Raw genomic sequence first — 13,881 nt, 5'->3', positions numbered from 1 at the left:
TCACTCTCTTCTATATCACAAATAAAATGAGTATAGCACAGACCCACCAGGCATATTGTTTGACACAACACACAAAGTGAAGGTCACACTAATGCACACACAAATATAAACTTTCTCCACTGTTTCTAGTGCTACTGAGCTGGCCATCACATGTCCTACTATTGTCTCCCTTCCCCCCTCCACCCTTCTTCTTTCTGAGTTGTGAGGAGCCTCTTTTCTAATCGAAATAAGCCTCACTTGCTGCCATTCCTTAAGTCTGGATAAGCATGTAAGAGAGGACATCCTGCCCATCCTCTTTACAGGGCTTTTGCTCCCGTAAGATCTAGTGAGGATTTAGATCAGACTTACTTCAAATTCCCTAAGAATAGTAGCCAATTTCTAAGTTCACTGGCTGATCTACATACACCCAAGCACTTCTTACATGACTATTATGGTGTTAGCTGCAGTGTATGAGGTGTTTCTGCCAAAAAAGTATCCTTGCTGATCCCATAAAGTGTTTATACACCCCATCACATAATTGTTAGTTTGTCTGTATTAAATTTCATACAATTCCCAGAAACCAAACCCTTATTAAAGTAGAGTTAAAGTTGAAAATATAGTATGTGTAAAAATAGCTTAAGAGGGAAGCCCTTAATAGAACACGGCTGTTCTAATAACCTTAAAGGCAGAAAAAAGAATCCCAGATATTTGTAAGCATGGAAATGCAGTGTTAAGGTACTCCAGAACAGTCCAGATTCTGTCCTTACATCCTGACAAACTACAGTGTATTTGGCTATGACAAGTATGATACCCACTGGAGCTGGGTGAAATTTTTTGACCAAAACTTTTCGTCTAAAAATGCAGATTCATGTTGATTTCACTTGATTGTTTTGATTGAAAACAAACAAAATTTCCAAAAATACTGAAATGTTTCATTTCAACCTTTTCAAAACAAAACTTTTTGTTTTTTCAATTAGAGATGACTTTCCATTTTGAAATTTCCTTTTATTTTATTTTTTAAAAAATTAAAAATACACAAATTGCTGGAAATGAGTGCAAAATGTTTTGTTTGATCTGAAATGATTCCGTCCACCTGAATTTTCGTTTTGATGAAAAGTTTTAAAAGAATTTTATTTCAGGTGGACCCAGAAAAACTACATTAAAAAAAATTTTTTTTTAATTGCCAGCAACCAAACAATCCATCATTCACGCAGCTCTAAGTGTCACTATTAGCAAATTGGTTAGAAGCCCTTACAGCTGGAGCTCTCTTAAAACCTATATTGTTTGACGTTTCACCTGTGGCCATCTTAATGTCCATAGTGATGGTATACACTGCCTAGCAGAGTTTAAGGTGTCCATAGAGGCAGGGAGCCTGACTGCAGCAGATAGTTAAGAGTAAACAGAGTTGTAACATTTCCAGCACCTGGAATTAGGGAATTCTCTTAGGAAGGTGGAATGGTAGCTGGTCAGGTCTTTGTACAAAGTGTAAGAGGAGAGATTTTGGTGAACTGGAGGATACTCTTTTGAATTTTTTTCATAAAACGTAAGTATAAACTTAGATTTCCTGGCTTTCAGATATTTATTTTCAAACCTACAACATTCCACTGAGGTTTCCCCCCCTAGGGATAGGATGCAGGGGTATGGTGCAGAGGTAGGTTTAAGGAACCTTTACATTCCTCTGATCCTGGTGCTGTTCTGGTGCCAGGCCATTCTCCAGTACAAAAGAAGAGTAGCACAAATGCTGCTCTAATTTGTGCAGCCTGCCAGCAACTCCTGCTGGCAGACCAAGATCACAGAGTGGGACTGCTCTGGCCAGCTAAGTCAAGTTTAGAATATCTTTGAACTGCTGCAGTGGCAAAAAAATATATCCTCACAGAGGAGGACTGGGGTCTCAATGTTTCTGTTGTTTATAACTGACACTACTGTAACTGTCCTGTCCCTACTGCACACTCTCTGTGACGTTCGGCTCATGCAACATGCCTTGGAGGTGACAACCAAACATTAAGAAAATGAAAAAGACAAACTCTGCAGCACATTTTGGAGACTTCAGAAAAGGACGCAACCCTGCAGTCCTTACTTAGGCAACCCTCCCCCATGAAGTTAATCGGAATTTTGCAAGAGTTAGCACTACAGGATTTGGCCCCTCGATTTTTGAATTTGGAATGCTTCAAAAAAAAATTAGAAGCATAAAGAGAAACAACAGTACACTGAGATTTTATCTTCAACATCTTTACTAATTCTACAGCATTCCCTTTTCCCAGAATTAAGCCAACCCTCAGCTCCTCTTAGGACAACAAAAGAAATAGTGAAAAATTTGTAGCAGGTTTTTACCTCTCTTGCATGGGTGGAAGTTGTATCCAGCTGTTAAACCTGGGATCATATCGGCTGACAAAGTTTGTACTGTGTTTCCCTGTAAAGATAGATTATTTTGACACTCAACTTTTATTTCATGTACTTAACATCACCATTTAATATATCAAATATATTTCACATGTTGGCAATTTTTATAAAGAGTCCCCTTTTTATAACAATGTATGAACTCAGCACATGTTGTTATTCAATAAATGGGGCACTACAGTATTTGAGTTAGCAAATATCAATGGTATAAATAAAAACATAAGGAATATTATTTTCTTCTGTCATAAGAACTTGGAAATTTGTATTTAAAAACAGAAGTCCTGGTATTTTCAAATCCACCATAAATAAATTTGTCATGACACAACAGAAAATTATTGCTCAAGATGGGGCTTCTTCATGGCATTTTTATGACTAGAGTACTTTGTGGCAGTTTGAAAAATCACAGGAATAACATGTACTTTCCTTCCTCTCCACTTCATTTCTGTTTGGAGCAGGGTGAGAAAGATTGTTTAAATAACCAGGAGTTACACAGACCATTAACACATGTTGTGCGACCGCTACACTATTTTATTTTTATTCTACTATTCACCTTCGGTGTAAGTTAGCAGGAGTTATACGTGTGCACTGGGGGGAGAATATACTCTTAGAGTCTTATTCCAAGTGTGTTAGCTAAAATGAGAAACATGAACAACATAAGCTAGTTAACTAGCTTATCCCTGCTGTCAAACCCCAGAACTGTATGCATGCCTTCATGATATTAAGACTGCACCTTATTTTACATACAGATTGACATCAAAGCAAGAAGACTGAAGCAAAAGAGTGTATTGCAATTTCTGTGTAACACCTGAGACTTCAACACATGAGGGTCTCTGAAAAAGAAACCTTTGTTTATGTATGTGTGACTAAAAAATTGAATTAGAGGCTCCAAAAGACAGCAGGATAACCCAACCGTATACGTCACAGTTAAATAAATGATCAGAGCGTATTCTGCAAGGTGAATATTTGACATTGTCAGAGCATCTAAAGGATTGGTCCCCCTTGCCTCTTGTTTTGTACACAAACCCCAGGATGCATTTGTAAACATCAAACTCATAGATAAGAACAATGGTCCAGCCATAGTTTTTATCTGTAATTTAAGAACGTGTTCTACAAGGATTTAGAGAAAGGAACATGTTGTTTTCTACTTCTGGAGGTAAATTTATCCTCTGTACTCTGTGTGAGCATGTTGCTTGCAGAGTTGGATGTGGTAGGTGACTGCTGAAAAGTGCAGTATTTTCTGCCACATCCAGCATATCCCTAAATCAGGATTGAGGCCCCATTTTGCTGGGTACTACACAAATATATCTGAAAAGAGAGAGTGAGATGCTGCCCTGTTGAAGGCAATGGGAGTTCAGCCATTGACTTCAGTGAGGCCAGGATTTCACCCATGGTCCCTGCCTCAAAGAGATTACAATCTGTAAAAACGATGAAGATTGGGGCAACAGATACAACATACAAGAAAAGCAATTGGGTTGGCAGTAGGCAGGCACACATCATGTTAATTCCAGGTCTTTTTTAAAATCTGTTTATATATATTTATATTATAAAAAGTAGATTTACAGAACAGTTCATGGGCAAGTACTGAATACAAGCTTGAATTCTGGGATGGTTCTAATGCTGCTATTGATACTACACACCAAAGATCTCACAGTTTATTATGCCCTCAGAACTCCTTGGCGGTATAACAGCTTTTTAACTGTTGTTACTCTACACACCTCTGATTTTGTGGTCCTACACTTCATAACACATTATGCATTGGTGCTAGCACAGGAGTTTCCAAACTGCCCAGCACAACAGGCTTTAATGTGGATCCTCCAATTTATTCTTGGAATTCAGTTTGAAAGAAAATTGCATGCACCACTTTGCTTGCACATCAGCCTGGAAGTGCACGTGAGGAAGTATTTCTCACTATGTAGATACTTTGACCGTCATTTGAAAATAAAGGGGCTGCTGTTCCTGTCCAGTGAAGTGAGCACAGGGGGAGTCAGATTAGGCAAATCTGTGCAAGGTGAATGGGAGCTGTAGCTTGTTCCCCCTCCCCCAAATCCTGCAAGAAGACCTTCTGCCTCAATTCTGCAGAGTCAGGGCTCTGCGAGGCAGTGCTAGGTGTTGCCAGGGAGTAGCTGCATTCTGCAATGTACTCCCTTACAGATCCCACAGATATCCAGTGCTGCTCTTGGCAGCATTCACCCCCACCGAGTCCCTTTCATGGCTGGTACTGCATAGCCATGAGAGGAGGCAGCAAACGACACAATGGCTCTCAGGCTGCCAGGGTAGATAAGAAGTCCAAAATATGTCCTGGAGGGTCCAGGTGCTCTCTCTAGAGGTTCCAAGTTGTATGCCCCTTACCCCTAGTTTCTCTCATCCCTATGAGAACCTCCATCCAATGAACATAGAAGCAGCAATAAAGGCCCGATTTTGATTCACATAAACAAAGAAACGAACAATGAATTCTCATTTACACTACACACCATTTACACTGCTCTGACAGGTCAGTTACATTCACACCCATTTTAGCCCCCACTCTCCTTTAAACTGCCAGAGTTGTATAAAAGGGCCTTAATGTAAATGATATTGGGCCTAGTGCGTGTTGTGATGACATGCTTTATTTAGTCTAAATAGAGTATAGAGGAAGTCCAGAAATAAGTGGACAACGTATAGTGGATGATATTCATGTCCAATTTTTTGTAATGTATCAGATCCATCTCTATTGTGGTATATGTGTACAGTGATGACCAATATCAGTAGTGCTCCTGTCCCAGATCCATTCTGTTCACACACTGCTTTTATCTGGTATTTACAAAATTTGAAAAACTTGATCCAGTGAGCCAGTTTCTTACATGGAAGTTGTTTTACTCCTAGGGGGAGTGTGTTCAACTAACAGAATGAACTTCAGTCTCTAATAGTTGATTTGGATGCCTTTGCACTTAAGATATTAAGAAGGATGGACTGGTGGACCATCTGGTCAGGAAAGCTGGGTTCAATTCCTGCCACTGCCACAGACTTCCTGTAGGACCTTGCTCAAATCACTTAATCCCAGTTTCCCCATCTGTAAAATGTGAATACTTATACTTCCTTTCTCAAACCTTTAGTCTGTCTTGACTACTTAACTGTAAACACTTTGGTGTAGGGTCTGTTTCTTACTTTGTGTATGTACATCGCCTAGCACAATGGAGCACCAAACAACACCCGGGGAGCCTGGGAACTACCCAATACTAATAATAATCATAATGAAACAACATGTACAAGCTCCTGCTTAGAATATCGGAGATTCAACAACAGAGATGAAGGGTTTATCTCTCAAGACATTTAGTGATGTTTTGAACTGCGCCGGAAATATGCTTATAGAGTGGACTGGATTGTTTGTCTCAGATTTTAGGAAGTGAACAGATGTAACAATTTTCTATAATTTGGTTTAGTGCAGATGCTGAAATGGGCCATTCACAATAAAATATATGCAGTATATGTAATTTCAGCTGGATCTTCTGGTGTTTTAAAGTAAAAATGTGTACCTGCAAGCTGTTTTATGGTTTCTCAGTCATAATTATCTCTGTTACACAGACTGCTACAACTACAACTCGTCCTTCATGTGCAAGCTTTCTAACAATGTCTTGACAATTTTGTGAATTTTGCAAAGCACAGTGTTCTCCTTTTGCTTTGCTCAGAAGCCTGTTAAATTGTTTAATTTCTCTTTGCAGTAAATTTATGAAGTAATCAAATCAAAAGAAGGTAGCAGCACATAATCTATATGGAAAGCTTTTGTACGAGACTAGAAAAAGGACCAGTTTAAGAGTCTTGAGACTCTAGATAATTAACACATTAACAACTTTAGCTGCAAGTGTCTGGTTAGACATTGGAAAGAGAGCATTCATTGACTGCAACAGCATTATTGTATTATGACTGGAAGGAAACCGGAAACGAGGGTTAAAATTTTTAACTGCTGCTGCCTGATGCCTTCACTTGAAAGAGTCTGTTCTGATGCCTGTGGCATTTCCCAAGGGACGGGACCTGAGGAGTGGTGGAGAAACTAAAGCTCCAGATATTTATTATGTCACTGCTAGGACATAAGTGATCTTAACCAGTTCAATAACTCGATCAGAATCATTCACTGCCTACTGCATCACTTGAAGTGATAGATTAGAATCTGTGCATGCTCTCTTTTAATGTTGTGTACATACCATTCGGGTTCCACTGGTCTTCTCCTCCCAAAACAAACAAGAAGTTTTCTACTTCCACAACACAGTGATGGGCACTATTATATGGCATAACTGCAAATAAAACAAAGTATTCTTTATCAATCTCTATCTTAGCACTCTGGTTATTTAAAAATATTTACTTTAGCAAAGTTACAAAACATGACTCTACAAAATCTGGAACTGGATATGTAGGTAATGCATAGCTCTAAAATGTATGTGCAGTGAATTAGCAACAGCCAAAATCCAATCGATTAGCAATAATTTCAAATAAGAGTATCCTGCAAATTACTGAAGACTAACCATGTTACATGAATTATGGTTACTAAGACCACCCACACCTGTCTGATTGACATCTATGGGCATTCTAAAAATAAGAGACACACGAAAATGGATCAAGATGTCTGATATTTCTCCAAAAATAAGACAGAAAATGCTAGGACACATTAAAAAAGCCTCATCCCAGCTTTGTTCTGTTGGCAATGCTTCCACAGCAAGAGTCAGTGTGTTCAGTAGCTTTCTATTACACAGCAATGAACAAGCTGCATTTCCATACAGTTTTAAGTTTTTAAATTAAGGTCCTGCTGATTTAATGCTTTCTCCAAATGTATACGCTTAATTTCCTGTACAATGTCATTAGCAGACAACCACACATTTTCTATTCATCTAATCAGGAAGTCCTTCATTAACAAAGATCAAAACTGTGGTATTAGGTTTGCAATATCCTTTTTTTGGAGGTGTTTTTAGGATTGGGTAAAACCATCAGATTGGCTAAAACCATCAGACTCTATTTTTCTTTTCATTTACATTTTCCACAGCAAGAGCTAAGGTATAAAACCAGAATGCTTATAGACCATAACGTGTGCTGATCTGTGCTATACAGCACTATTGTAATATCGTAAGGTAAATGTAAACTAACATGGTATTAGTTATCATACCACATGCAGTAGTTTTGGCCCAGTGACACCAGTAGGAAAAATGATGTCCTTGTTCAGCTCATCATATGGGCACCTTAAATCTAGGTGAGGACAAATGGGGAGGTGATGTGCATGTACAGGCAGGGAACTTATTGCTTGACACGGATCAACAGAGCACTTAGGAAACCACTGTAGTGGGAAATCAATATGACTCAGGGCCAGCTCTTACTTTGTGCTCTTTTGCCAATGCAAAAAAAAAAAAAAAAAGCAGCCTATCTCACACTTGGATTATTTTGGGTGATATATCTCTCATTTCATTTGTTTTATTATCTTTTATTTTTCTCAGAATGCAGTTGTGCAGTATAGCATATGCAAATAATAATAAGAAGAAATATGCATAGCTTTGTTATTTAGGACACATTTTCTTAAAGATCAAGTGGGCTCATTTAAGCTTCTTACTTGAGGTTTTTGCAAGGCAATGATGAATATGCAAGGTGCATTTTTAGTTTTTAGTAAAGGTCGAATATTGTTTTCATAGTCTGTGCTCTTACAAGCCATATAAGTGAAGCAATTCTTAAATTACGCAGCCTGGTTTAGTGGAAATGCATTAATGAAGGTTATTTGCTACTGGTAAATTTTATACAACCATGAAGTAACTGGGACTAGACACTCTATAGGGCTTTTTACTATATATAGGTTGCTAGCATGCTGAACAAATTTAAACACCAGAGGTTTTGATATCTTATTAGTCAATGCACAGTGTTTCTCCCAAATGCAAAATATTTTTCCCATTCTTTAAATCTCAGTCGCTTTTCCCATTTTGTAAACCTTATCTTATAAACTGGACCTTAGCTATTTTTAATGTAGCTTGCGTTGCAAGATGAGATGGTATTCCATAGGACAACAGTGTTTCTTTCTCTACTTGCCAGTAAGGGACTCTCCAGCCCCAGCAATCAGAGCCACCAACTAATATCTACACAGCTACTCTGTTATTTTGTAAAATTAGGATCAAGCCAATGACTTGTACCCATATCCAATCTCAGTCTTGTTCTCCTTTAGTCAATTCCTGAAAGATCTTGCATTTACCAAAAAACAAAATGCACACGATACATCACACACAAATATTTGTTCCCCATTGTGTTTGCATTACTTTGTTTACTCCCCCACATTGGTACAGAAAGAGTCAACAGAGGAAGAAATTATATTTTAAGTTTTTCAGCCACTGCCATGCACATAAATGATCATGTATCCAAGAGTCCCATGCTTATGAAGACAACTAAACCTTGAAAACTAAGGGCTTAATCCTGCTCCCACTGAACTAAATGCCAAAATTCTCACTGACTTAATTGGTGCAGGATTGGACTTTAATGGCCCAAACCTTTAGTTGTTGCTCAGGTAGAACGCCTAATAAAGTTAATGGGAAGTATACCTAAGTAAGGGCTGTAGGATTGGGCCTTAAGAGAAGAGGTGACTATGACATGAGTCTACACTAGCTTTGCTTAGTTTCCTGTAACATTATAGGCAACATTTTCTACTCAGCGCTACATGAATCTCAACTGTGATATTGTGCTCTGCAAGCTCTGAAGGAGGCAGAATATCAGTTAGTATCTGAGAGGACCTTCTTGCCCTGAAATTGCAATATCCCAAAAGCTACATTTTTAACACCTAAGCATTTTCAGTGTCCTTCATAATTCTGAATGAGTTATGAATGAAAATTATGAGAATGCACGGATTTTATAGCTCTAAAAATGCCCTTTAAAAGAGAAAAACCCTCTAGTTCTAAAATGTAACTTTTTGAAAACAGGTGTCTTAGTTTTGCACACAGCCTAACTTTTCATACTGTATAATCAAAATGTATGGGTGGGACAAACCAAAAGATAAATTCAGGCTCCAATAGCATTGGTGGAATCTATTGATGTCATTCACGTTACAAGGGTGTAACTGGAGCAGAATTTGGCCACCACATGGTCTGGCCGTACAGACCAACACTCTCATTAATGTTCTATCTGTCCCTTTGTCTGCTGATTTATTTTAATAACATGAATCTCAGACTCTCATTTTTAGATTTCAACTCAGGTGAACACCTGCCTGCCCCACGAAAAAGGTATTTGAAGAGAAGTTTGTATGCCATGCTCAAACACAGCCCAGTGTGAGTTTTTAGCGTGTCAGTCAGTGAGTTAGAGGGAAAGGGTAAAGAGAAGCTAATCAGGATGAAATGAGATTAAAGGCTGTCTAATTTTACAGCAACTGTGATCCATCAGCCACTGTGAAAGTGACAGTGGAAATGAATGATGGAGACAGACAGGTGGGGCTGTACATTTCACTGATTTATCCTCAAATGCACTGGGCCTTATTTTATTGAGTGAACATGACCGCATTTATCATGACTGTCATCTAAACCCACTTCCCTCCATTTAAAAAGGTCACTTTACTAGGAAGGAGTAGGATAGAGGCACTTTCAAAACAGATTTAAAATCTAATAACACATGTTTATAAAGCCCTGTGCAAGAATTTTCAACTTTATTAAATGAACTAGTAGAGTTAAAAGAAAGGGAAAAAGACCACTAAGTAAAAAAAGAAGAAGGGCCCTGGTTATTTGAGGAATACTAAGGTGATAAATGCCTTAGAAATACTCTAGACAGACAGACAGATACAGATTATATAAAATAAGCAGACATCACCGCTTCCAATCCTCCCTCTCTTCAAAACTCTTGGAGCCTAAGATCTAACAACTCAGGCTCCATTAGACCAAAAGTGGAACCCAGGAGGCTAAGCTGGCCTGAAGGGTGAATGACAACTTCTCAGGTAGTTAGGTACTGAGCTTTTTAGGTCAAAACCAATACCTTGAATTATAACAGAAAGTGACCCGGGAATCAGTGTAGATACTTGTGGAATGAGCTGCCTGCGAAACACCCCACTAAACAAATGATCTGCTGCATTCTGCTTGAGCTGATGCTCCTGGATGCTCTTCTGCTATAGGCCCATGTAGAAGACATTCCAGGAATATACACATGTAGTAATGTGTCCCCTGCAGAACTCATTAGAGAAGGCCATATTTGAGATGACAAAAGGCATAGATAACTGTACCAACGCCTACATCCAAAAACAAAGGCTACAACCTTATAGCCAAGGACTAATAGAAAAAAAAAAAGCACTTCTTGGTCAATACTGCTACATGTCTATCCAGAAGCAGTGGGGATCCAACAGCACACCCAGTCTCCAAACCTGTGTCACAGCGGGCATACTCCCCTGGTACACAGCTGGCCAGGCTTTGCACTGCTCCCACAATTCAGTTTTGTTAGATTAAGTCTCAGCCAACTCTCTCTGTAATCCTAGGCACAATCTCTGATGGGCCCCAGAAAGTCCCCAGCCATACAAAAACTCCTCTTGCTTCTCCCACTCCAGATATCCCCTGGCTGGCTTGTCCTCATTTCAGCACCAACCAATGAGCATGTGGAAAGAACAGGTGTGGCACGCCCCACGTCATGGGGGACTACAATGGGGATCTTTCTTCCTGCTTCCACCAAAGGAGGAGAGCTGTGACAGAGACGCACATGCCTCCCTCGCTTTTACCCCTCCTCAGCTACCAAGAGCTCAGACAACACAGCCTGAATCTGAGCAATCTTATCTGCCAAAAATCATCTGAAAAACTATACCCGACTCTGGTCTTTGATGTAAACAAATTAGATAAGTAGATTTTTCACTGCCTAGAACAGTTTATCTGACTGGGATTTTGCAGGGGCTGTGCGGGAGGTAAAGAAACCTTTCTTCACTGCCCAGCCACAGCATAGCATTTCAAAACTCTATATGCCCCAGTCATGCTTGTCATCTGTTGTAGATCCTCAGTATACCATCATGACCTGTGAAGATGAAGTAGGGCAAGAGAGTGTTTTAATGGTCACTATGTCAATAAGAGAGGACAAAAGGAGAGGATAATGCCTTTTCGGGATGTCAATATTGTGGTCTCGGGGCTGGATAATTTTCATTTCCTGAGTAACCTGAATCCAGATAGTTCCATTAGCCTTGGAGAAGCAGACCAATAAAGTAGGCCCTTTAGTCCAACAAGTCAGGTACCTGCAAACTCAAAAATGCAGGAGACTGTGGTTATCTCATCGCAAAGATATAATATTCATCCCCCTGACCTGCAAACCTACCCCCAAAACAAGATCCAGAGTTCAGCTGGTTGAATTATTTGTTGCGAATAAATGACCAGATATGGTTAACCTTTTCTTCTGTTCACAAATCATTTACATAAAGACGGTTTTTACTAATGTATTTGCTATTTGTTTTTATTCAACAAAGAGTTTATACAAATAAATGCCAACTTAGGAGTTTTTGGTGAACTGTTCACTTTGAAGGTTAACTATTTATTATTTGTGGTGCATGACTGATCATGTAAAGCACCTGGTGTGAAATTCTAGCCCAGTGAAGTCTGAAGTCAATGAGAGTTTTACCATTGACTTCAATGGAGCAAGGATTTCACCCATTAGCATTTTCTGATCATCAGAAGATGAATGAAACTTCAACCAGGAGAATAATGAATGGCAAACAGTGAATAACAAAGACCTTTGTTCTCATGTAGGTGTGGTCGAACTGATCAGCTATTTCAAATTTGAGCAAATATTTGTGAACTCTGTTTTTCCAGTATTAGAACAGCTCCAATATAGAGTGTGGATGAGCTGAGCCAGAAACCACTTGGGACAGTCCAATACTAATCGCACCAGGTCCTAAATTGATCAAGACAAGTCCCTGTTCCCATAGATGTTGAAGTCATCTACTAGGCTAAGTCTCAGAGACTCCAGCAACAAATAACTCTATCAGCTCAGCTAATGACTCAGCAGTCTCTCCGCTACTTGGTGGCCTCTACATCATCACCAGCCCTGTCTTACCTCCATTATAACACTCACACACAAGATGGACACACGCTATTAAATCTACATTGGGGTAGAGGTCCTCATTCAACTGAGGTTGGAAGTAACCAACATAACTTCACCTCTCAACATGTCCCCTCAATTCAATCTAAACAGAGTATCAAGTAGGAGGCATCTGGGCAAATAAAAGTCATAGGAGTCACCCAACGCATATTATATTATAGAATAATATATTATATATTTTGTTTTCTATTTAGTAACATACTCTATTTTAATGAAAATATAAACAATAGTCAGCATTTAAAAGTAAGTTACTAACGGTTGTTAATTATTTTGTTTCTCTTTTTGGAATAATACTAGCAAGATTTGTCCAGCATGGTTCTCAGTTTAAAAAAATCTCCACTGATTAAATTTTTCAAGAGTGAATGCCTAAAATAAACACCTAAATCCAATTTAAGCACCTAAACAGGCGATTTGATTTTCAAAGGTATCAAGCACCGATAGCTCTCACTGAAATCAAGTACTTTAAAGTGCTTCGAATGTGAGTTCTTCAGGGCAGAGACCTGTCTTCTTACATGGGTGAAATTTTCCCCTGTGCAGAAAGCGTTAGTGGAAACGTAAGTGGTGATAAGCCTTGTGATGGCTGTTTTGCCCATATATTTGTAAAGGTCCTAGCATACTTTTTGGCCCAACATAAATAACAAAATACAGTTATACACCTGGACTTACATCTGCAGTGCCCAGATACAGCAGGAGGATGCTGAGTTTACATTCTTGTACTTACTGGCTCCTGTGCATCTACATGCTGACGTTATTGTAGTCAGATACTGCTCGGAAAGCACCCGTGGACTTCTCTTTGCACTCCTTAAAGAGATTTTATTCAGTGCGCCAAACTGCCACTACATTTTCTGAGATGCGAAGGTACAGAAATGTGCCAATCTTATTGTTATGAAGTACAGTAGTGAGATTTAATGTACATTATTATGGAAATGTTAATAGTGACTCCTTTGGGACCCAGGAATATTTTCTCTTGTGTTGTTTTTCTCTACTTACACATGCCACCTGCCATCACTGCCAAAAACTCTTTACTGAGTCCATACCATCTAGAGGCCGACAGTTCATCAGGCAACATTTTGTTCACAACAGTGAACTATGCAATATTACATCAGTGATGTTTTGTCCCCAATAGCATGTACTGTATACACACTCAGGCCTGGATTTATGATCTCTAAATTAGAGCCCAACATATATTACTAGGGATGACATCTCGTCACAACTAATAGTCTTATGATGAAACACTCATGCGCGACATTTTGCACAATAAAATCTCATCATAGAAGAAATGATGAATGGTCCCTGACGAGATGAAGCCACAGCAAAACCACCAAAGCTCCAGAAAGAAATACTGTGCCATCCCATGAGAGGCGGCTGGATCCTCCAAGATAGCTGTTTGAGGACAAACATTCCCTCTTCTAGTGGCACTGAATCAAAAGCAGACGCCCCACACCCATGACAAGCAATTAA

General features: G+C 39.2%; 1 protein-coding gene across 2 annotated transcripts in view; it reads right to left on the bottom strand.

Annotated features, from left to right (window-relative positions):
- KLHL14 (kelch like family member 14) overlaps nt 1–13,881 on the bottom strand; it is an 84,959-nt gene that overhangs the window by 24,636 nt on the left and 46,442 nt on the right. For both annotated transcript variants that reach the window (XM_048840553.2, XM_048840552.2), the window contains exons 4-5: nt 6,555–6,644; nt 2,311–2,389 (exon numbers count right to left, since the gene is read on the bottom strand). In XM_048840553.2, coding sequence (XP_048696510.1) covers nt 2,311–2,389; nt 6,555–6,644 — 169 coding nt within the window. The remainder of the gene's footprint in view (nt 1–2,310; nt 2,390–6,554; nt 6,645–13,881) is intronic.

Source organism: Caretta caretta, chromosome 2 (genome assembly GCF_965140235.1).
Source record: "Caretta caretta isolate rCarCar2 chromosome 2, rCarCar1.hap1, whole genome shotgun sequence".
Classification (NCBI taxonomy): domain Eukaryota; kingdom Metazoa; phylum Chordata; order Testudines; family Cheloniidae; genus Caretta; species Caretta caretta.
This window is presented reverse-complemented; position numbering and strand designations above follow the sequence as displayed.